Consider the following 25,526-nt stretch of genomic DNA (forward strand, 5'->3'; position numbering starts at 1 on the left):
TTTTTCTTGGTTTTGTGGTTGGGTTGAAAGGGATAAAAAAATGGGGCCAGTCCAGTCTTAAAGCTTTATATTTCTGAGTAAACACAAAACGTAGCAAAATGTCAGCTTTATAAATATAATACAATTAACACAAGCAACAAGCAATAAAAATTGTACAATTAGACATGGAAAAAAATACAAATTTATACACATAGAAAAACGTCACGAAAATAATATCGAGTACAGAGAGTATTTGTGTAATTGACAGGTACACGATAAATAAAAGGTCAAACAATAGTAATAAAAAACAATGTCGAGTAGTTAAAACGGTCCGCTCTAATGCTAAGTGGAAAATTCGTTTGAACGTCATAAGCTACCATTTGTGAAATATGGACAAGTATGTAGTAACTCAACGAAAACATTTAATTATCAGCAAATTATTGCTATGCTGTTGTTTCGAACCCCTAATTTGCCTCTAAATCGATCCGACTATACAAATTCTAGTGCAATGGACAATTTCTCAAATAAAAAATTTAATAACTACGTGCATTACTAGCTAAATATTTGCCCTTATCCTAGATTTAAATTCCTGCATTTATTCATAATTCTCAACGAAACCATTATACTTTTACGCCCTTGTACTACACTCGATTATTATTGATATGAAAAATGCCACAGTGATGCTTGTTATCGTAACTAAAATATCACACGGAAACTTAAAAATTAACCAATCAAATTGGAAAATCACAAGGAAATGACTCAAACGGTCGTACCGTACGTACTGAAAACCACCCGAGTACTGTCACTGTCTAAAGTAACGTCCTCGGGACTGGCCAAGTCGACCTTAACACTACCTGAATTATTACGTTTGCGCTGACCCCAGTTGTTTAACGTCCACTGGTAGACACCGTCGCTGGAATTGCGGTTCGATTGGAGACCGTTATGGGGGCTGTCGAGCGTTTCCGAACTCGAGCTTGTCTCAAACGAGTCGCCCCCGCCTTTATACCTATTTATACCACCGGATGACTCCTCAAGCGAAATGTGACTCTCTTCAATACCGCGTAAAATACTCTGACAAATGTCGGATTCCAAGGGAATGGGATCGTCTGAATCGCGGTTAAAAATCGTAACGGCAATGTGTGCGGGGTGCGGAACGGGCAAAGGAATGACCATTTTATCGGGCGAAAACGGCCGTGAGTGCTTCTTCCAAGGCGTCCAAACTGTGCCACTCTTGATCGAACCCAACATCGTCAACGACTCCCTGAAACCCCCAATTAATTTTTTGTACAAATAATAAAAAACGTCACAGCAGAATCTCATTATCATGGGGAAAACCAAGCCCGATAAATGAAATGATTATTAGTTTAACTTTGAATCGAATACGAAAAAAATACAATTGAAATTTTTTTTTGGTTAAGTGTGTTTTTATTGCTTATCTAATTTATATGCAATCTTTATCTATGACATAATTTATTTGATGCTTCATTGTTGTCGTTTTTTTTTCTGTTAAAGCAGATTCCCAATTTTTTGTTGTTAGTTTTTATAGAAACGAATTTTATAGAAAAGTTTTAATTTTTCAACAAATTTTTTACTTCGTAAATTATTTATGTTATACAGTGCATTCTAAAAGTCTTTAGATCAACTCTTGCTGTGATCGCGTTTGACACTTCAACAGAATAAATGGACAATCTATCAAAGACAGTCAATCTAAATTCCACAGCAAGAGCTGATCTAAAGATTTTTTGAACGCACCGTATGATATTTAAAAATATACTATAAAAATATAATATAATATAAATATATATATTATATATATATATATATATATATATATATATATATATATATATATATATATATATATATAAAATAAATATATAAATATAATATAATATAAAAATATACATTTACCGTGATAAATAAACCATCAAAGAGATTTGAGACAGTTACTTCATTTATTTAACGGCATAACTTCACCTAACTCCAAAACCACAAATTTGACAGAAAACTCAAAAATTTCAAATTTTTGATATTTATTTTAGTGTGGAAAAAAATTAAAATTGAAAAGTTGCACCTTTGCAAGAGAATTCCTTACGGAAATTTACAAAATTGTTTTTAAAAAGCTAACTTTGTTGTCTGATTTTGAGAGGGTTCCTGTTATCCGAACGAACTGAAATTTTGCATACATACGTAATCTCTGTGACAATACGACAATATCTGTTTTAATTAATAATTTATAAATAATTAACAATAAATTTTGCAAGTACGCGTATTTTACATGACCTTACAATAATCTTTCCTTTAATAACCACAACAAAAGACTAAAAATAAGCAAAAAATCCACATTAGAAGAAAAACATTTCACTTCATAGGTTTTTCTAATTTCTGAGATTGTTAAAACTACTACATTTGTCGGTTTTTTTGCATATTATGAGAAAATTATTCGATTCATTTAATCATGACTAAAGAAAAATTAAAAAAAAAACACGGATAGAGGTTCTGCTGTACCTCTTGTCTTGATTAAACTTACGTCTTCTTCTCGCACTTTTTCACCGTCGTGGCGAGCTTAGATCTGGGATTAAACGCCGACACTTCCAAATAGGGGGAATGCACTTGAATATTCCCCCTTGGCGTGTAAACATTCCCCAACAGATCGGGCCCCCGAGCCCCCAACTGTGCACACTGCACCATCTCCGTATACCTAGACAAATCAGCTTGCGGATGCGGATCCAGCCGAAAACTCGTATCCGTATGATCCAACGGCGTTAAAATATCCAAACTGAAAAGTTCCGAATACAACAAACCAGCCAATCCCGCCCAATCCCCGGGACTCAAAGCCCGATTATCCCAAAACTGGTCCTCACTGCACCCCAATTTCGGTAAAATATGCGTTGGATAAAACCTCTCAAGCATCAGCGCCCCTTGTTGAATAGCAATTTTCAATTCGGACGTCTCCAATTTAATTTTACTTTTAACGGTGACACTGAGACCGGTTTGTAAGTCACGTCGTCTCCGTTCGAGTTTCTCGTGCAGGACCGTCATCAGGTCTTGGGCTTCCTTTTCGAGATTTTTATAAGGGCCGTTTTTGGCCAACTGTGCCGAAAAGCCACCGAAACACGCTTCGATAAAGTGGCTAAAGTCACGCTGTGGTTGTGTGATTGTGTTTTCGACGACGGTTTGGTATGCGGACAGTTCGTCCCATTCCATTTTGGCCTCGAAAGCGGCAAGGGCCTGCTCTGGACTGATTTGGAAGTAGTAGTCGGAGGCTAGGCCCGGTCCTGCGATGCGTTTCACAACGAAACTGTCACTGGCTGGGATACGGCCACGTTTTTTGATTATTAAGTGGAAGAGGGTCGTGTCCCAGAAGAGGCGCAGCCAGTAGCGAGCAATGCCACCTTGGGGAAAAAATTGCAAGCTTTATATTACGACACGCAAAACGGTTTCGTAATGAGCGCACGGAGAACTATGTACTAGGAGACGAAACGAGATGCAAAATTGTACCCAAAAATATTTTTGACGATAGTTTGGCTATTTTTTTTTTTTTATAAATTTGGTGATTTTTGGGAGATTTAAGATGAAATTCGGCAATAATTTTCATTTTCTGATCTAAAAGTGTGTAGAAAGTCACAAAAAGGGTAAAAACAATGTCGAAATTGAGGTTTTTTGATTTAGAATTTCTCCAAATTTGATATTTTCGAACTGAAAAGTCAACTTACACGTTTGGAAAATTCTAAAACACTGCCTTCTGCACCTTAATTTGGCGATTTTTGATGAAATTTTGTGAAAAACTGAGTATCAAATTGAAAAAAAGTGTACAAAATGTTTTTTTTCGACCGAATTTGACGATTTTTGAACTGATTTGTGCAAAATATATGCGTTTTAGGCAAATTGAAGCATTTATAGTTTGTAATAATTTTGATTTAAGTAAAAAAATTATGTTAAAATATCTGTAAAAGACGGTCAGTAGCTAGGGCCTGGTGGTCCAGTGGTAAAAGCGCCACTTTCGACGCGGGAAGTCGGGGGTTCAAGCCCGGATCAGGTCTGACAATTTTTCAATAAAAAAAAGTAGAAACAAGTATAACATGATGAAAACGTAAATAAGAAATTACACAAAATAGACGTAAACGTAAAGACAGATACGGTTAAAAACCGGCAGAAATAAGAAAGTAGTAGTAAAAGGTGAGTACATAAAGGCCCTAATTGTAAGCGTAAGTGATTATCGAGAAATATAAGAAAAAGAACATAAACGTAAAAGTGTAACAGAATTTAAAACGTAAACGTAAACCAAAAGATAACATTATTTTGAATTAAAGAATATTTAAATGAATTGAAAAAAAAATAGCAAATGTCTGTCTTAAACACGTTAATATACTACAGATTTATTTGTGTATTTTTTGAGTTTAATAATTTTTTTTTAATTTTATTTAGCCTGACCTGACCTGACTTATTTTATTTAGAATCTTTTAGTCCTTTAAGAAACTTTTTACTTGTAATATAGCTACAGCTGTAAAATTACGATCCGTATCGACGATTTTGAGTTCAGAAAAATTATTTTGAAAATGAATAATCCCTTTTTGATGACATTTTGAAAAAATCATAGTAGCCTTAAGTTTTGACAGTTGACACTTTTTAGAACTCTAAACATATTATTCATTTATCGTAAAGGGGGCTGAGATATTTTAAATAAACCCATGCAAATAAAAATTCTAACAAAAAATTGACATATGTCAAAAACTATGACAGATAAGTGCCAACAGCTTAGGTAAATGTTACCTAAGTTTGTGACGGCACGATTTAAATCAAGCGACACACGTTCAAATTTCATAGGTGACTTGATAAACAACCATTTTTGAATACATTGTATATTCAAGAATACAAGAATACATAAATTACAATTAAATTTTTTAAAAGTAAAAATTTCAATTTTTTATAGTATAGTTTACGTCATAATTTTTGCATTATTACTTTTACCTCTTTTTATTTTTTGTGTTAACTGTTATTTAAATACAACCAATATAAAAATGAAAACTTACGCAATGTAGGAAATTTAATTATCTACAATATTTTTTGCAACATTTTTCTTGTATCTAAAATAATTGCATGATTTTTATCTTCTTACTCATATTGAGAATTTAATTCTTTATCTCCTGTATTTTTTTATTGTTTTTCTTCACCGTTATTTAAAAAACATCTCGTTTCGTGTCTGAATTTCGCGTTATCAGTTAATGCGTGAAAGCAATCACCTGTCAAAATCACCAACGCAATAATGGGGCACACAACCGCGGCCACAAAAAGTGCAACAATCGGTTGCACGCACCCTTGAAGCCCAATCTTCCAAACCAGTGCTTCCAACAGTACGAAAAATCGGTTCCTCTTCTGTTCCGGACAGTCCAGATCATAAATCAACGCATTGATTATTTGCACCGCCAATGTAAAAACAGGCATCCACACCACCGCCGTCAAGGCAATAAAAACACTCGCTGCGATCACAGCGACACACACCACGGGAAAAATCACAACTAGGACAATCGTCCCGAACAATCCCTTGAAAAAATAGTTCCAAATTCGGTTCAAATGCCGCGTGAAGCCTTTCCCAATGAACCCCGTATCAGGTTTAGTCTCAAAGTGCGTCCTGGACTTGGAAATGTGCCTCCAGAGGCTAATCAGACGCGAGCACAACGTCTCCGTGAGACTGCTTTTACGCGGGAAGAGCGTCCCATTGACTTGGGACAGCTCCAGGTCGGGCATAAAGGGCTCGAGACTGAAAAGCGCCCGGAGTCCCACAGGACTACACCACGGCAACACGATCCCGAAGAAAAACATCGCGTTCCAAGTCCAACACCACGTCCGGTGGAAGTAATTGAAAATGCGCCAGAGCGGCCACCTGGTGGTGGTCGTCCGGACGATCTCCTTCTCCACCAGGAAGACGGGTTGGCTGGGGTCGGACCTAGGCGTCGTGATGCTAGTCGCTTGTTTGCTGAGGACAGTCGGGACGACTTCTGATTGGCCTTGGAAGTTTCTTCGCACAATCCAATTGGTCGGGAGCCAGATTTGGGTCGGCCAGAGGAACGAACGTGTCGGGGTTTTGACTTTGCGCAGTTCGCGTAAAAGGGCAGGTTCTCTCTGGAAATGAGAGTTTAGGGTGGTTTTGGGTGGGGTTGTTAACTGACTTCTCTCATGAATGCGAGGTCACGGTTGAGGAAGTAAACCGTCTGGTGGAGGCGTTTCGCGTTGCATAAAGTGAGGGCTTCCTCGTGGGCGCTCCATTGGTTCTCTTGACTGAATTTCAGTTCGGCGGAACGGAGGCGCGAACGCAGCCAAGGCTCGATGCGGGAGAGGACAGGGTGGCTGGTGCAGAGGCGGGTTTTGATTTCTTCCTGAGATTTTGAAAGACGGTGTTGAACGTTCTCGACGGCCCTGGTACAAAATAGACAATTGTGCGAGGAAAAAATACGAGACAATAAAATTAGACTTGGTTTTGAACAAAAAATTCGTACAATTGTGTTAAAGGCCGAAAAAATTAATTCATAATTCTTGTTTTTTTTTTCGAGTCTTAGCACATTTTCCAGCTAGAAACCTAATTAATAATTATTTATATAATTTCGTCCATAACTTTTTATTTGTTTTTTTGATTGGAATTGAAGACCAAAATGACGAATAAATAAAATAGCCCATAACACAAAAAGAAATTTCGCTACTTTAGTCCTTAATTCCAGTCAAAAAACAGTAAATAAACCTATTTATTTCCCAAAAATTTCTTATGAATACATAAAGCTGAATCGGAATTTATTTAATTTAGCTTATGTCGCACCGTTTGCCTCGTTTTTTAACAAGAAATTTCTTGTTGTTTTACGGGGTTTTCCTAGTGAATATCGAAAAAGCACAAACTTAAGTCTAACACAACATAATTCTTGTTTTTCTAGTGTTTTCAACACATTTTTTAGTTGTTTAATTATTATTATGGTATTAATTTTGTTTTTTAAAGAGTTTAAGCATATTTTTCGAAGCCAAAACTAAACTTTTTCGATAAATTTCGCTAACATTGGCTGAAAAATCTTGAACTTTATTTTGCAAGTTCATGTCAAAGCTTTATTATTTGATTTGTTTCACTCGATTTAGCTCTTTTCTGAGCGAAATTTTTTTAACAATAAGCCGAAAAACCGGAAAAACTGTAAAATTTGAGCGAAAAATGTGTTATTTTTATAATTTTCAAGAAATAAGTAACACGTGTTTGAAGTTATTATACACAGGCAAAAGTATGGAACCAAGCGTTTTGTGCCTAAACTATGTATCTTACGAAAAAATTATCTAGTACATCATCAAATACTTTAAAAATTTGATCATTTTCCAAGTATTTTTTTTTCGAAATACCTTTTAGTTTTCAAGATATTCAAAAAATTCTTTTGCAAACGCGTTGATACGTGAATTATGTCTCAAAATTTTCACGAATTTAACACCAAAATAGTCTTATTTTTGCTTTTTTGAACACGTTTTTCAACCAGATATACAATTATTTCGCAAAATTTAGTTAAAAACAGACCGAAAAGGCAGCCAATTATAGCAAAATAGGTGTAAATTTAGCCTTTTTTGGGTCTTGTCGAAGTGAAAACTATTTATTTTTGAAAAATTTACCAGAATGTAGATAAAAGAAACACCGAATTTGGTCGAAATTGATGTTATCTTATCTTTTTTTTAGGTCTAAATTGGTTTATTTTGTAAGAATTTGTCTGCACTTACATAAAAATTACAAAATAAATGAAAATTGGTGTTATTTTCGTGAAATTGCCTAAAGATAAGTCGAAAAAACACAACTTTTGGTCGAAAATCATGTTTAATTAAATAAACAATTAAATAAAATGGAATCAAAAATTAAAATCAAATCAAAAATCTATCATTTTGCGTTTTTTTGCGAGTTAACGTTTTTCAGCCTGAAACAGAAATGTTAATTCTTCAAACCAAACCGAAAAATAAACGAAATCAACTGTAATTTTTTTCGAGTGGTTAAAGCCTTCCTTAAGTTTTTTCTCTCAAAAAAAATCGTCAAAATTGGCTGAAAAATCACCAAATATGATCGAAATTTATAGTAATTTGATTTTTTTTCAGTCATTAGTTCATTTAAAATATGCAAAATTTCGTCAAGAATGAGCTGGAAAATGCCAAAATTTGGTCGAAAAAGGCGTTATTCCTACTTTTTTTAAACGTTAAACACGTTTTTGAATTTTTTGCCAAATAAACCGAGCTAAAAAATTGGGTCAAAACTCAAAAAAAAACATTTTTTTAATTTTAAATTTTCAAAAATAAGCCAAAAAACCCACCTGTGCATTAAAACAACGCTTTGGGCCTGTTGTACTAAAAGTTGAGCAATCCCTTCGCCTAAACTTAAAATATCGGGATGCGACAAAATGCTGTTATAAACCCTCTGCAAATATTCCTTCATAACAGCATCGTTCACTTCCTGAAATCAAAAATTTACCGTTTTATTACGCACTTTGAACAATAAAAAAATACCCTTTCTATATCTTCATCGGGCATTTTTTGAGCTCGCAACTCAGCAATCAGTCTTTCTCTAAAATGTAAAAACCAGCCTCGCGTCTCCCTTTCCAAAATAGCAACCAACGTGGGCAAGGCACGCCTCATCAGACTCCTCTCCCAGAGCCTCAAGTCCAGCTCAGATCCCGAGGGAGTCAAAAATCGGTAGGGAACAGCGACAGGCGGCTGCGAACACTCCTTTGTCACTTCGAATTTTTCGGTGGCGGCCCGACGCAGCTGCTTACGGATGTAGGAACACAGGTGTTCCAGAGATTCCTCATTTTCGGGCTGGAACAGCCAATGAAATTCAGGAGAAATATAAATGCGGATTTACCCGGCACACCAGTTCGGCGACTAGATACTTGGTCCTCTCCTCCCTAATTTTGGCATCTAAATTGTGAGCTTGCAAACTTGGAATGCCGAAGACGAGGTCGATAATGCGCAAAAGTCCGGCCAAGAGAGCCTTGATCGCTTCCGAAACGCTGAAGAAATGCGAGACGAGGCGTCCTTTCGCCGTTATAAAAATAAATCGCAGCGCTAGCGCGAGATCATTGAGGAGGGAATCGCGGCTTTTCTCGGTGCCTTTCTGCAGGAGCTGGGACAGTTTCCAGCGGTGTTGTTGGCCGGGAAAATTCAAAGACTCTACTTCAAACTCGCTGCAAGGATTTTAAACATTGTTTTTGGTTGGTTTTGTTTAAGTGTGAAGATGGATGAATGACGTAAAACTTGCACAGATTATTTTTTCAAATCACACATAAACTCTACAATTGTTTGAACAACTGCATTACATAATAAGCTAAAAATCAAAAAACAGAAAATCGAGTCCAAGTAACGCTTCATTGTTAGATTGTCGGCCGACGAATAAATTAAAACAAACATAGCGAAAATCAAAGCTGCAAATCGTCACAAGACAGTAATAAGTCAAATAAAAATTACTGGCAGAAGTAGAGAGAGAGACGATGCACATATTATTACAGCACAATAACATACCCCTGGCGCCTAATTGATTCAAGTTGTTGCAGGTTTAGACGTTTTGGCTTTCCGAACTTATCCTTGTGCAAGCTTTACAGAATAACAGCACATTTAAATCGGAGAAATTACAACAAGACAGAGCAAAGAGGAATAAAACGGTTCATTTTGCGTATTATTTAACCTAGTCAGTGGTCAAAAAATTAAAAATTTTTTTTTTTAAATTCGCTCTAGGCAAAGTTTTATGGTATTTTCTGTGCCTTTAGAACCCCGTCCAGTTCTTAGACTGCGATAAAAGTCAACTGCTTCGATTTTTTGATGTTTGATTTTTCCAATTTTTGTAGCGTTTTTGGTCGATTTCGGGTACCCGGAACATTTCTCGAGCAATAGCTCCGGAACTATTAGAGATAACCCCATGAAGTGTATTATCGTTGGAAAGCTCTTTAAATTATCTATTTTTTTCAAAAAAGATTATTGTTCTCCGACTAATAGTTTTCGAGCAAATTGCTGCTAAATGCAAAAATTGGTAAAATTTTAAAAAATTCATAACTAAAAAACTATTGGGAATTTGGCAATTTTCTCGATGCCAATCGATTCCCCGGATCATTTTGCATAGGTATGGATCAAAACAGTTCCACTTTTTAGAATAGTTTAGCCATAAATGAGAAAATAAAAAAAATTAAAAAAAAGTTAACACCCCCCCCTTAAAATCGGTCAATTTTTAAAGTGTCTCAAAATGAAATGAAACCTATCCTATCTTATAGATTTTGATGTGCTCTTTACGATCGAACAAACCGTTTTCTTCTAGCTCTTTTAGTTTGGCCGTAATCGGCGTTTGAAAATTGAAATTTTTTTTGCGAGATATCGCCTTAAGTCCTATGCCATTTTGTAGAGTTTTTTATTCCGGTTATCCTCCATTTTTCCGTTTCTCGATATCTTTAATAGTTTCGCCGTAATTGGCGATTGAAAATTGAAAAAAAGTGAAAATGGAAACCTTTTTTTGCGTTTTTCTCGGAAACTGTAAGACTTAGAGCAACGAACAAAAAACCATCTCATAGCGCTTAATTTTATCTATTTTTTCGACCAAACCCGGAGCCGCTCCGGGCAACGGTTCCGGCTACAGAGGCGATCAAAGTTTTTCACTAAAAAAATTCATAAAAAAAAAACTAAAAGTCGTAGAGCATTGCGGTTTGTTCGATTGAATTCTACGGCTCATTTTACATATTATATCAATTTTTCACAAGAATTAAAAATTTAAAATTTTTTGCCTAAATTTAGGGTAGCCATTTGTCATAGTGAAAAATTTTATTCATTAAAAAAATTCATAACTCGAAAACTAAAAGTCGTAGAGCAGTGCAGTATTCCATTGGATTCAGCGACTTTTTTTCTCTATTATACTAATTTTTCACGCAATTTAAAATTTTCAATTTTTTTGCTCAAATTTCCTGACTAATACAAGACTCACCTTCAAAGAGGTAAAAAAAAATTTTTTTTAAACTAACTTCAGCAAATTTTTATGGACTTCTACATGTCTTAACAACCCACAAAAGTTGTTAAAAGTCCACAAAAAGTCCAAATGTTCGATTTTTTGATGTTTGATTTTTCCAATTTTTGTAGCGTTTTTGGTCGATTTCGGGTACCCGGAACATTTCTCGAGCAATAGCTCCGGAACTATTAGAGATAACCCCATGAAGTGTATTATCGTTGGAAAGCTCTTTAAATTATCTATTTTTTTCAAAAAAGATTATTGTTCTCCGACTAATAGTTTTCGAGCAAATTGCTGCTAAATGCAAAAATTGGTAAAATTTTAAAAAATTCATAACTAAAAAACTATTGGGAATTTGGCAATTTTCTCGATGCCAATCGATTCCCCGGATCATTTTGCATAGGTATGGATCAAAACAGTTCCACTTTTTAGAATAGTTTAGCCGTAAATGAGAAAGTAAAAAAAATTTAAAAAAAGTTAACACCCCCCCCCCTTAAAATCGGTCAATTTTTAAAGTGTCTCAAAATGAAATGAAACCTATCCTATCTTATAGATTTTGATGTGCTCTTTACGATCGAACAAACCGTTTTCTTCTAGCTCTTTTAGTTTGGCCGTAATCGGCGTTTGAAAATTGAAATTTTTTTTGCGAGATATCGCCTTAAGTCCTATGCCATTTTGTAGAGTTTTTTATTCCGGTTATCCTCCATTTTTCCGTTTCTCGATATCTTTAATAGTTTCGCCGTAATTGGCGATTGAAAATTGAAAAAAAGTGAAAATGGAAACCTTTTTTTGCGTTTTTCTCGGAAACTGTAAGACTTAGAGCAACGAACAAAAAACCATCTGATAGCGCTTAATTTTATCTATTTTTTCGACCAAACCCGGAGCCGCTCCGGGCAACGGTTCCGGCTACAGAGGCGATCAAAGTTTTTCACTAAAAAAATTCATAAAAAAAAAACTAAAAGTCGTAGAGCATTGCGGTTTGTTCGATTGAATTCTACGGCTCATTTTACATATTATATCAATTTTTCACAAGAATTAAAAATTAAAAATTTTTTGCCTAAATTTAGGGTAGCCATTTGTCATAATGAAAAATTTTATTCATTAAAAAAATTCATAACTCGAAAACTAAAAGTCGTAGAGCATTGCGGTTTGTTCGATTGAATTCTACGACTCATTTTACATATTATATCAATTTTTCACAAGAATTAAAAATTAAAAATTTTTTGCCTAAATTTAGGGTAGCCATTTGTCATAGTGAAAAATTTTATTCATTAAAAAAATTCATAACTCGAGAACTAAAAGTCGTAGAGCAGTGCGGTTTGTTCCATTGGATTCAGCGGCTTTTTTCTCTATTATACTAATTTTTCACGCAATTTAAAATTTTCAATTTTTTTGCTCAAATTTCCTGACTAATACAAGACTCACCTTCAAAGAGGTAAAAAAAAATTTTTTTTTAAACTAACTTCAGCAAATTTTTATGGACTTCTACATGTCTTAACAACCCACAAAAGTTGTTAAAAGTCCACAAAAAGTCCAAATGTTCGATTTTTTGATGTTTGATTTTTCCAATTTTTGTAGCGTTTTTGGTCGATTTCGGGTACCCGGAACATTTCTCGAGCAATAGCTCCGGAACTATTAGAGATAACCCCATGAAGTGTATTATCGTTGGAAAGCTCTTTGAATTATCTATTTTTTTCAAAAAAGATTATTGTTCTCCGACTAATAGTTTTCGAGCAAATTGCTGCTAAATGCAAAAATTGGTAAAATTTTAAAAAATTCATAACTAAAAAACTATTGGGAATTTGGCAATTTTCTCGATGCCAATCGATTCCCCGGATCATTTTGCATAGGTATGGATCAAAACAGTTCCACTTTTTAGAATAGTTTAGCCGTAAATGAGAAAATAAAAAAAATTAAAAAAAAGTTAACACCCCCCCCTTAAAATCGGTCAATTTTTAAAGTGTCTCAAAATGAAATGAAACCTATCCTATCTTATAGATTTTGATGTGCTCTTTACGATCGAACAAACCGTTTTCTTCTAGCTCTTTTAGTTTGGCCGTAATCGGCGTTTGAAAATTGAAATTTTTTTTGCGAGATATCGCCTTAAGTCCTATGCCATTTTGTAGAGTTTTTTATTCCGGTTATCCTCCATTTTTCCGTTTCTCGATATCTTTAATAGTTTCGCCGTAATTGGCGATTGAAAATTGAAAAAAAGTGAAAATGGAAACCTTTTTTTGCGTTTTTCTCGGAAACTGTAAGACTTAGAGCAACGAACAAAAAACCATCTCATAGCGCTTAATTTTATCTATTTTTTCGACCAAACCCGGAGCCGCTCCGGGCAACGGTTCCGGCTACAGAGGCGATCAAAGTTTTTCACTAAAAAAATTCATAAAAAAAAAACTAAAAGTCGTAGAGCATTGCGGTTTGTTCGATTGAATTCTACGGCTCATTTTACATATTATATCAATTTTTCACAAGAATTAAAAATTTAAAATTTTTTGCCTAAATTTAGGGTAGCCATTTGTCATAGTGAAAAATTTTATTCATTAAAAAAATTCATAACTCGAAAACTAAAAGTCGTAGAGCAGTGCAGTATTCCATTGGATTCAGCGACTTTTTTTCTCTATTATACTAATTTTTCACGCAATTTAAAATTTTCAATTTTTTTGCTCAAATTTCCTGACTAATACAAGACTCACCTTCAAAGAGGTAAAAAAAAATTTTTTTTAAACTAACTTCAGCAAATTTTTATGGACTTCTACATGTCTTAACAACCCACAAAAGTTGTTAAAAGTCCACAAAAAGTCCAAATGTTCGATTTTTTGATGTTTGATTTTTCCAATTTTTGTAGCGTTTTTGGTCGATTTCGGGTACCCGGAACATTTCTCGAGCAATAGCTCCGGAACTATTAGAGATAACCCCATGAAGTGTATTATCGTTGGAAAGCTCTTTAAATTATCTATTTTTTTCAAAAAAGATTATTGTTCTCCGACTAATAGTTTTCGAGCAAATTGCTGCTAAATGCAAAAATTGGTAAAATTTTAAAAAATTCATAACTAAAAAACTATTGGGAATTTGGCAATTTTCTCGATGCCAATCGATTCCCCGGATCATTTTGCATAGGTATGGATCAAAACAGTTCCACTTTTTAGAATAGTTTAGCCGTAAATGAGAAAGTAAAAAAAATTTAAAAAAAGTTAACACCCCCCCCCCTTAAAATCGGTCAATTTTTAAAGTGTCTCAAAATGAAATGAAACCTATCCTATCTTATAGATTTTGATGTGCTCTTTACGATCGAACAAACCGTTTTCTTCTAGCTCTTTTAGTTTGGCCGTAATCGGCGTTTGAAAATTGAAATTTTTTTTGCGAGATATCGCCTTAAGTCCTATGCCATTTTGTAGAGTTTTTTATTCCGGTTATCCTCCATTTTTCCGTTTCTCGATATCTTTAATAGTTTCGCCGTAATTGGCGATTGAAAATTGAAAAAAAGTGAAAATGGAAACCTTTTTTTGCGTTTTTCTCGGAAACTGTAAGACTTAGAGCAACGAACAAAAAACCATCTGATAGCGCTTAATTTTATCTATTTTTTCGACCAAACCCGGAGCCGCTCCGGGCAACGGTTCCGGCTACAGAGGCGATCAAAGTTTTTCACTAAAAAAATTCATAAAAAAAAAACTAAAAGTCGTAGAGCATTGCGGTTTGTTCGATTGAATTCTACGGCTCATTTTACATATTATATCAATTTTTCACAAGAATTAAAAATTAAAAATTTTTTGCCTAAATTTAGGGTAGCCATTTGTCATAATGAAAAATTTTATTCATTAAAAAAATTCATAACTCGAAAACTAAAAGTCGTAGAGCATTGCGGTTTGTTCGATTGAATTCTACGACTCATTTTACATATTATATCAATTTTTCACAAGAATTAAAAATTAAAAATTTTTTGCCTAAATTTAGGGTAGCCATTTGTCATAGTGAAAAATTTTATTCATTAAAAAAATTCATAACTCGAGAACTAAAAGTCGTAGAGCAGTGCGGTTTGTTCCATTGGATTCAGCGGCTTTTTTCTCTATTATACTAATTTTTCACGCAATTTAAAATTTTCAATTTTTTTGCTCAAATTTCCTGACTAATACAAGACTCACCTTCAAAGAGGTAAAAAAAAATTTTTTTTTAAACTAACTTCAGCAAATTTTTATGGACTTCTACATGTCTTAACAACCCACAAAAGTTGTTAAAAGTCCACAAAAAGTCCAAATGTTCGATTTTTTGATGTTTGATTTTTCCAATTTTTGTAGCGTTTTTGGTCGATTTCGGGTACCCGGAACATTTCTCGAGCAATAGCTCCGGAACTATTAGAGATAACCCCATGAAGTGTATTATCGTTGGAAAGCTCTTTGAATTATCTATTTTTTTCAAAAAAGATTATTGTTCTCCGACTAATAGTTTTCGAGCAAATTGCTGCTAAATGCAAAAATTGGTAAAATTTTAAAAAATTCATAACTAAAAAACTATTGGGAATTTGGCAATTTTCTCGATGCCAATCGATTCCCCGGATCATTTTGCATAGGTATGGATCAAAACAGTTCCACTTTTTAGAATAGTTTAGCCGTAAATGAGAAAATAAAAAAAATTAAAAAAAAGTTAACACCCCCCCCTTAAAATCGGTCAATTTTTAAAGTGTCTCAAAATGAAATGAAACCTATCCTATCTTATAGATTTTGATGTGCTCTTTACGATCGAACAAACCGTTTTCTTCTAGCTCTTTTAGTTTGGCCGTAATCGGCGTTTGAAAATTGAAAATTTTTTTGCGAGATATCGCCTTAAGTCCTATGCCATTTTGTAGAGTTTTTTATTCCGGTTATCCTCCATTTTTCCGTTTCTCGATATCTTTAATAGTTTCGCCGTAATTGGCGATTGAAAATTGAAAAAAAGTGAAAATGGAAACCTTTTTTTGCGTTTTTCTCGGAAACTGTAAGACTTAGAGCAACGAACAAAAAACCATCTCATAGCGCTTAATTTTATCTATTTTTTCGACCAAACCCGGAGCCGCTCCGGGCAACGGTTCCGGCTACAGAGGCGATCAAAGTTTTTCACTAAAAAAATTCATAAAAAAAAAACTAAAAGTCGTAGAGCATTGCGGTTTGTTCGATTGAATTCTACGGCTCATTTTACATATTATATCAATTTTTCACAAGAATTAAAAATTTAAAATTTTTTGCCTAAATTTAGGGTAGCCATTTGTCATAATGAAAAATTTTATTCATTAAAAAAATTCATAACTCGAAAACTAAAAGTCGTAGAGCATTGCGGTTTGTTCGATTGAATTCTACGACTCATTTTACATATTATATCAATTTTTCACAAGAATTAAAAATTAAAAATTTTTTGCCTAAATTTAGGGTAGCCATTTGTCATAGTGAAAAATTTTATTCATTAAAAAAATTCATAACTCGAGAACTAAAAGTCGTAGAGCAGTGCGGTTTGTTCCATTGGATTCAGCGGCTTTTTTTCTCTATTATACTAATTTTTCACGCAATTTAAAATTTTCAATTTTTTTGCTCAAATTTCCTGACTAATACAAGACTCACCTTCAAAGAGGTAAAAAAAAATTTTTTTTTAAACTTATGTTCAGCAAATTTTTATGGACTTCTACATGTCTTAACAACCCACAAAAGTTGTTAAAAGTCCACAAAAAGTCCAAATGTTCGATTTTTTGATGTTTGATTTTTCCAATTTTTGTAGCGTTTTTGGTCGATTTCGGGTACCCGGAACATTTCTCGAGCAATAGCTCCGGAACTATTAGAGATAACCCCATGAAGTGTATTATCGTTGGAAAGCTCTTTGAATTATCTATTTTTTTCAAAAAAGATTATTGTTCTCCGACTAATAGTTTTCGAGCAAATTGCTGCTAAATGCAAAAATTGGTAAAATTTAAAAAAATTCATAACTAAAAAACTATTGGGAATTTGGCAATTTTCTCGATGCCAATCGATTCCCCGGATCATTTTGCATAGGTATGGATCAAAACAGTTCCACTTTTTAGAATAGTTTAGCCGTAAATGAGAAAATAAAAAAAATTAAAAAAAAGTTAACACCCCCCCCTTAAAATCGGTCAATTTTTAAAGTGTCTCAAAATGAAATGAAACCTATCCTATCTTATAGATTTTGATGTGCTCTTTACGATCGAACAAACCGTTTTCTTCTAGCTCTTTTAGTTTGGCCGTAATCGGCGTTTGAAAATTGAAAATTTTTTTGCGAGATATCGCCTTAAGTCCTATGCCATTTTGTAGAGTTTTTTATTCCGGTTATCCTCCATTTTTCCGTTTCTCGATATCTTTAATAGTTTCGCCGTAATTGGCGATTGAAAATTGAAAAAAAGTGAAAATGGAAACCTTTTTTTGCGTTTTTCTCGGAAACTGTAAGACTTAGAGCAACGAACAAAAAACCATCTCATAGCGCTTAATTTTATCTATTTTTTCGACCAAACCCGGAGCCGCTCCGGGCAACGGTTCCGGCTACAGAGGCGATCAAAGTTTTTCACTAAAAAAATTCATAAAAAAAAACTAAAAGTCGTAGAGCATTGCGGTTTGTTCGATTGAATTCTACGGCTCATTTTACATATTATATCAATTTTTCACAAGAATTAAAAATTTAAAATTTTTTGCCTAAATTTAGGGTAGCCATTTGTCATAATGAAAAATTTTATTCATTAAAAAAATTCATAACTCGAAAACTAAAAGTCGTAGAGCATTGCGGTTTGTTCGATTGAATTCTACGACTCATTTTACATATTATATTAATTTTTCACAAGAATTAAAAATTAAAAATTTTTTGCCTAAATTTAGGGTAGCCATTTGTCATAGTGAAAAATTTTATTCATTAAAAAAATTCATAACTCGAGAACTAAAAGTCGTAGAGCAGTGCGGTTTGTTCCATTGGATTCAGTGGCTTTTTTTCTCTATTATACTAATTTTTCACGCAATTTAAAATTTTCAATTTTTTTGCTCAAATTTCCTGACTAATACAAGACTCACCTTCAAAGAGGTAAAAAAAAATTTTTTTTTAAACTAACTTCAGCAAATTTTTATGGACTTCTACATGTCTTAACAACCCACAAAAGTTGTTAAAAGTCCACAAAAAGTCCAAATGTTCGATTTTTTGATGTTTGATTTTTCCAATTTTTGTAGCGTTTTTGGTCGACTTCGGGTACCCGGAACATTTCTCGAGCAATAGCTCCGGAACTATTAGAGATAACCCCATGAAGTTTATTATCGTTGGAAAGCTCTTTGAATTATCTATTTTTTTCAAAAAAGATTATTGTTCTCCGACTAATAGTTTTCGAGCAAATTGCTGCTAAATGCAAAAATTGGTAAAATTTTAAAAAATTCATAACTAAAAAACTATTGGGAATTTGGCAATTTTCTCGATGCCAATCGATTCCCCGGATCATTTTGCATAGGTATGGATCAAAACAGTTCCACTTTTTAGAATAGTTTAGCCGTAAATGAGAAAATAAAAAAAATTAAAAAAAAGTTAACACCCCCCCCTTAAAATCGGTCAATTTTTAAAGTGTCTCAAAATGAAATGAAACCTATCCTATCTTATAGATTTTGATGTGCTCTTTACGATCGAACAAACCGTTTTCTTCTAGCTCTTTTAGTTTGGCCGTAATCGGCGTTTGAAAATTGAAATTTTTTTGCGAGATATCGCCTTAAGTCCTATGCCATTTTGTAGAGTTTTTTATTCCGGTTATCCTCCATTTTTCCGTTTCTCGATATCTTTAATAGTTTCGCCGTAATTGGCGATTGAAAATTGAAAAAAAGTGAAAATGGAAACCTTTTTTTGCGTTTTTCTCGGAAACTGTAAGACTTAGAGCAACGAACAAAAAACCATCTCATAGCGCTTAATTTTATCTATTTTTTCGACCAAACCCGGAGCCGCTCCGGGCAACGGTTCCGGCTACAGAGGCGATCAAAGTTTTTCACTAAAAAAATTCATAAAAAAAAAACTAAAAGTCGTAGAGCATTGCGGTTTGTTCGATTGAATTCTACGGCTCATTTTACATATTAGATCAATTTTTCACAAGAATTAAAAATTTAAAATTTTTTGCCTAAATTTAGGGTAGCCATTTGTCATAATGAAAAATTTTATTCATTAAAAAAATTCATAACTCGAAAACTAAAAGTCGTAGAGCATTGCGGTTTGTTCGATTGAATTCTACGACTCATTTTACATATTATATCAGTTTTTCACAAGAATTAAAAATTAAAAATTTTTTGCCTAAATTTAGGGTAGCCATTTGTCATAGTGAAAAATTTTATTCATTAAAAAAATTCATAACTCGAGAACTAAAAGTCGTAGAGCAGTGCGGTTTGTTCCATTGGATTCAGCGGCTTTTTTTCTCTATTATACTAATTTTTCACGCAATTTAAAATTTTCAATTTTTTTGCTCAAATTTCCTGACTAATACAAGACTCACCTTCAAAGAGGTAAAAAAAAATTTTTTTTTAAACTTATGTTCAGCAAATTTTTATGGACTTCTACATGTCTTAACAACCCACAAAAGTTGTTAAAAGTCCACAAAAAGTCCAAATGTTCGATTTTTTGATGTTTGATTTTTCCAATTTTTGTAGCGTTTTTGGTCGATTTCGGGTACCCGGAACATTTCTCGAGCAATAGCTCCGGAACTATTAGAGATAACCCCATGAAGTGTATTATCGTTGGAAAGCTCTTTGAATTATCTATTTTTTTCAAAAAAGATTATTGTTCTCCGACTAATAGTTTTCGAGCAAATTGCTGCTAAATGCAAAAATTGGTAAAATTTTAAAAAATTCATAACTAAAAAACTATTGGGAATTTGGCAATTTTCTCGATGCCAATCGATTCCCCGGATCATTTTGCATAGGTATGGATCAAAACAGTTCCACTTTTTAGAATAGTTTAGCCGTAAATGAGAAAATAAAAAAAATTAAAAAAAAGTTAACACCCCCCCCCTTAAAATCGGTCAATTTTTAAAGTGTCTCAAAATGAAATGAAACCTATCCTATCTTATAGATTTTGATGTGCTCTTTACGATCGAACAAACCGTTTTCTTCTAGCTCTTTTAGTTTGGCCGTAATCGGCGTTTGAAAATTGAAATTTTTTTTGCGAGATATCGCCTTAAGTCCTATGCCATTTTGTAGAGTTTTTTATTCCGGTTATCCTCCATTTTTCCGTTTCTCGATATCTTTAATAGTTTCGCCGTAATTGGCGATTGAAAATTGAAAAAAAGTGAAAATGGAAACCTTTTTTTGCGTTTTTTTCGGAAACTGTAAGACTTAGAGCAACGAACAAAAAACCATCTGATAGCGCTTAATTTTATCTATTTTTTCGACCAAACCCGGAGCCGCTCCGGGCAACGGTTCCGGCTACAGAGGCGATCAAAGTTTTTCACTAAAAAAATTCATAAAAAAAAAACTAAAAGTCGTAGAGCATTGCGGTTTGTTCGATTGAATTCTACGGCTCATTTTACATATTATATCAATTTTTCACAAGAATTAAAAATTAAAAATTTTTTGCCTAAATTTAGGGTAGCCATTTGTCATAATGAAAAATTTTATTCATTAAAAAAATTCATAACTCGAAAACTAAAAGTCGTAGAGCAGTGCGGTTTGTTCCATTGGATTCAGCGGCTTTTTTTCTCTATTATACTAATTTTTCACGCAATTTAAAATTTTCAATTTTTTTGCTCAAATTTCCTGACTAATACAAGACTCACCTTCAAAGAGGTAAAAAAAAATTTTTTTTTAAACTAACTTCAGCAAATTTTTATGGACTTCTACATGTCTTAACAACCCACAAAAGTTGTTAAAAGTCCACAAAAAGTCCAAATGTTCGATTTTTTGATGTTTGATTTTTCCAATTTTTGTAGCGTTTTTGGTCGATTTCGGGTACCCGGAACATTTCTCGAGCAATAGCTCCGGAACTATTAGAGATAACCCCATGAAGTGTATTATCGTTGGAAAGCTCTTTGAATTATCTATTTTTTTCAAAAAAGATTATTGTTCTCCGACTAATAGTTTTCGAGCAAATTGCTGCTAAATGCAAAAATTGGTAAAATTTTAAAAAATTCATAACTAAAAAACTATTGGGAATTTGGCAATTTTCTCGATGCCAATCGATTCCCCGGATCATTTTGCATAGGTATGGATCAAAACAGTTCCACTTTTTAGAATAGTTTAGCCGTAAATGAGAAAATAAAAAAAATTAAAAAAAAGTTAACACCCCCCCCCTTAAAATCGGTCAATTTTTAAAGTGTCTCAAAATGAAATGAAACCTATCCTATCTTATAGATTTTGATGTGCTCTTTACGATCGAACAAACCGTTTTCTTCTAGCTCTTTTAGTTTGGCCGTAATCGGCGTTTGAAAATTGAAAATTTTTTTGCGAGATATCGCCTTAAGTCCTATGCCATTTTGTAGAGTTTTTTATTCCGGTTATCCTCCATTTTTCCGTTTCTCGATATCTTTAATAGTTTCGCCGTAATTGGCGATTGAAAATTGAAAAAAAGTGAAAATGGAAACCTTTTTTTGCGTTTTTCTCGGAAACTGTAAGACTTAGAGCAACGAACAAAAAACCATCTCATAGCGCTTAATTTTATCTATTTTTTCGACCAAACCCGGAGCCGCTCCGGGCAACGGTTCCGGCTACAGAGGCGATCAAAGTTTTTCACTAAAAAAATTCATAAAAAAAAAACTAAAAGTCGTAGAGCATTGCGGTTTGTTCGATTGAATTCTACGGCTCATTTTACATATTATATCAATTTTTCACAAGAATTAAAAATTTAAAATTTTTTGCCTAAATTTAGGGTAGCCATTTGTCATAATGAAAAATTTTATTCATTAAAAAAATTCATAACTCGAAAACTAAAAGTCGTAGAGCAGTGCGGTTTGTTCCATTGGATTCAGCGGCTTTTTTTCTCTATTATACTAATTTTTCACGCAATTTAAAATTTTCAATTTTTTTGCTCAAATTTCCTGACTAATACAAGACTCACCTTCAAAGAGGTAAAAAAAAATTTTTTTTTAAACTAACTTCAGCAAATTTTTATGGACTTCTACATGTCTTAACAACCCACAAAAGTTGTTAAAAGTCCACAAAAAGTCCAAATGTTCGATTTTTTGATGTTTGATTTTTCCAATTTTTGTAGCGTTTTTGGTCGATTTCGGGTACCCGGAACATTTCTCGAGCAATAGCTCCGGAACTATTAGAGATAACCCCATGAAGTGTATTATCGTTGGAAAGCTCTTTGAATTATCTATTTTTTTCAAAAAAGATTATTGTTCTCCGACTAATAGTTTTCGAGCAAATTGCTGCTAAATGCAAAAATTGGTAAAATTTTAAAAAATTCATAACTAAAAAACTATTGGGAATTTGGCAATTTTCTCGATGCCAATCGATTCCCCGGATCATTTTGCATAGGTATGGATCAAAACAGTTCCACTTTTTAGAATAGTTTAGCCGTAAATGAGAAAATAAAAAAAATTAAAAAAAAGTTAACACCCCCCCCCTTAAAATCGGTCAATTTTTAAAGTGTCTCAAAATGAAATGAAACCTATCCTATCTTATAGATTTTGATGTGCTCTTTACGATCGAACAAACCGTTTTCTTCTAGCTCTTTTAGTTTGGCCGTAATCGGCGTTTGAAAATTGAAAATTTTTTTGCGAGATATCGCCTTAAGTCCTATGCCATTTTGTAGAGTTTTTTATTCCGGTTATCCTCCATTTTTCCGTTTCTCGATATCTTTAATAGTTTCGCCGTAATTGGCGATTGAAAATTGAAAAAAAGTGAAAATGGAAACCTTTTTTTGCGTTTTTCTCGGAAACTGTAAGACTTAGAGCAACGAACAAAAAACCATCTCATAGCGCTTAATTTTATCTATTTTTTCGACCAAACCCGGAGCCGCTCCGGGCAACGGTTCCGGCTACAGAGGCGATCAAAGTTTTTCACTAAAAAAATTCATAAAAAAAAAACTAAAAGTCGTAGAGCATTGCGGTTTGTTCGATTGAATTCTACGGCTCATTTTACATATTATATCAATTTTTCACAAGAATTAAAAATTTAAAATTTTTTGCCTAAATTTAGGGTAGCCATTTGTCATAATGAAAAATTTTATTCATTAAAAAAATTCATAACTCGAAAACTAAAAGTCGTAGAGCATTGCGGTTTGTTCGATTGAATTCTACGACTCATTTTACATATTATATCAGTTTTTCACAAGAATTAAAAATTAAAAATTTTTTGCCTAAATTTAGGGTAGCCATTTGTCATAGTGAAAAATTTTATTCATTAAAAAAATTCATAACTCGAGAACTAAAAGTCGTAGAGCAGTGCGGTTTGTTCCATTGGATTCAGCGGCTTTTTTTCTCTATTATACTAATTTTTCACGCAATTTAAAATTTTCAATTTTTTTGCTCAAATTTCCTGACTAATACAAGACTCACCTTCAAAGAGGTAAAAAAAAATTTTTTTTTAAACTTATGTTCAGCAAATTTTTATGGACTTCTACATGTCTTAACAACCCACAAAAGTTGTTAAAAGTCCACAAAAAGTCCAAATGTTCGATTTTTTGATGTTTGATTTTTCCAATTTTTGTAGCGTTTTTGGTCGATTTCGGGTACCCGGAACATTTCTCGAGCAATAGCTCCGGAACTATTAGAGATAACCCCATGAAGTGTATTATCGTTGGAAAGCTCTTTGAATTATCTATTTTTTTCAAAAAAGATTATTGTTCTCCGACTAATAGTTTTCGAGCAAATTGCTGCTAAATGCAAAAATTGGTAAAATTTTAAAAAATTCATAACTAAAAAACTATTGGGAATTTGGCAATTTTCTCGATGCCAATCGATTCCCCGGATCATTTTGCATAGGTATGGATCAAAACAGTTCCACTTTTTAGAATAGTTTAGCCGTAAATGAGAAAATAAAAAAAATTAAAAAAAAGTTAACACCCCCCCCCTTAAAATCGGTCAATTTTTAAAGTGTCTCAAAATGAAATGAAACCTATCCTATCTTATAGATTTTGATGTGCTCTTTACGATCGAACAAACCGTTTTCTTCTAGCTCTTTTAGTTTGGCCGTAATCGGCGTTTGAAAATTGAAAATTTTTTTGCGAGATATCGCCTTAAGTCCTATGCCATTTTGTAGAGTTTTTTATTCCGGTTATCCTCCATTTTTCCGTTTCTCGATATCTTTAATAGTTTCGCCGTAATTGGCGATTGAAAATTGAAAAAAAGTGAAAATGGAAACCTTTTTTTGCGTTTTTCTCGGAAACTGTAAGACTTAGAGCAACGAACAAAAAACCATCTCATAGCGCTTAATTTTATCTATTTTTTCGACCAAACCCGGAGCCGCTCCGGGCAACGGTTCCGGCTACAGAGGCGATCAAAGTTTTTCACTAAAAAAATTCATAAAAAAAAAACTAAAAGTCGTAGAGCATTGCGGTTTGTTCGATTGAATTCTACGGCTCATTTTACATATTATATCAATTTTTCACAAGAATTAAAAATTTAAAATTTTTTGCCTAAATTTAGGGTAGCCATTTGTCATAATGAAAAATTTTATTCATTAAAAAAATTCATAACTCGAAAACTAAAAGTCGTAGAGCATTGCGGTTTGTTCGATTGAATTCTACGACTCATTTTACATATTATATCAGTTTTTCACAAGAATTAAAAATTAAAAATTTTTTGCCTAAATTTAGGGTAGCCATTTGTCATAGTGAAAAATTTTATTCATTAAAAAAATTCATAACTCGAGAACTAAAAGTCGTAGAGCAGTGCGGTTTGTTCCATTGGATTCAGCGGCTTTTTTTCTCTATTATACTAATTTTTCACGCAATTTAAAATTTTCAATTTTTTTGCTCAAATTTCCTGACTAATACAAGACTCACCTTCAAAGAGGTAAAAAAAAATTTTTTTTTAAACTTATGTTCAGCAAATTTTTATGGACTTCTACATGTCTTAACAACCCACAAAAGTTGTTAAAAGTCCACAAAAAGTCCAAATGTTCGATTTTTTGATGTTTGATTTTTCCAATTTTTGTAGCGTTTTTGGTCGATTTCGGGTACCCGGAACATTTCTCGAGCAATAGCTCCGGAACTATTAGAGATAACCCCATGAAGTGTATTATCGTTGGAAAGCTCTTTGAATTATCTATTTTTTTCAAAAAAGATTATTGTTCTCCGACTAATAGTTTTCGAGCAAATTGCTGCTAAATGCAAAAATTGGTAAAATTTTAAAAAATTCATAACTAAAAAACTATTGGGAATTTGGCAATTTTCTCGATGCCAATCGATTCCCCGGATCATTTTGCATAGGTATGGATCAAAACAGTTCCACTTTTTAGAATAGTTTAGCCGTAAATGAGAAAATAAAAAAAATTAAAAAAAAGTTAACACCCCCCCCCTTAAAATCGGTCAATTTTTAAAGTGTCTCAAAATGAAATGAAACCTATCCTATCTTATAGATTTTGATGTGCTCTTTACGATCGAACAAACCGTTTTCTTCTAGCTCTTTTAGTTT

General features: G+C 33.3%; 1 protein-coding gene across 2 annotated transcripts in view; it reads right to left on the reverse strand.

Moving 5' to 3' along the window:
• Window positions 1-52: 52 nt before the first annotated feature.
• Window positions 53-25,526, reverse strand: part of LOC659874 (uncharacterized protein) — a 32,916-nt gene continuing 7,442 nt past the window's right edge. Inside the window, exons 5-12 of one of the 2 annotated variants that reach the window (XM_001812235.4) lie at window positions 9,499-9,570; window positions 8,843-9,164; window positions 8,488-8,796; window positions 8,295-8,434; window positions 6,150-6,396; window positions 5,223-6,102; window positions 2,510-3,374; window positions 53-1,240 (exon numbers count right to left, since the gene is read on the reverse strand). In XM_001812235.4, the coding sequence (XP_001812287.1) occupies window positions 739-1,240; window positions 2,510-3,374; window positions 5,223-6,102; window positions 6,150-6,396; window positions 8,295-8,434; window positions 8,488-8,796; window positions 8,843-9,164; window positions 9,499-9,570 (3,337 nt within the window). In that variant the 3' untranslated portion in view covers window positions 53-738. The remainder of the gene's footprint in view (window positions 1,241-2,509; window positions 3,375-5,222; window positions 6,103-6,149; window positions 6,397-8,294; window positions 8,435-8,487; window positions 8,797-8,842; window positions 9,165-9,498; window positions 9,571-25,526) is intronic. The other variant, XM_008199163.3, reaches the window with a different exon arrangement.

Source organism: Tribolium castaneum, chromosome 6 (genome assembly GCF_031307605.1).
Source record: "Tribolium castaneum strain GA2 chromosome 6, icTriCast1.1, whole genome shotgun sequence".
Lineage (NCBI taxonomy): Eukaryota > Metazoa > Arthropoda > Insecta > Coleoptera > Tenebrionidae > Tribolium > Tribolium castaneum.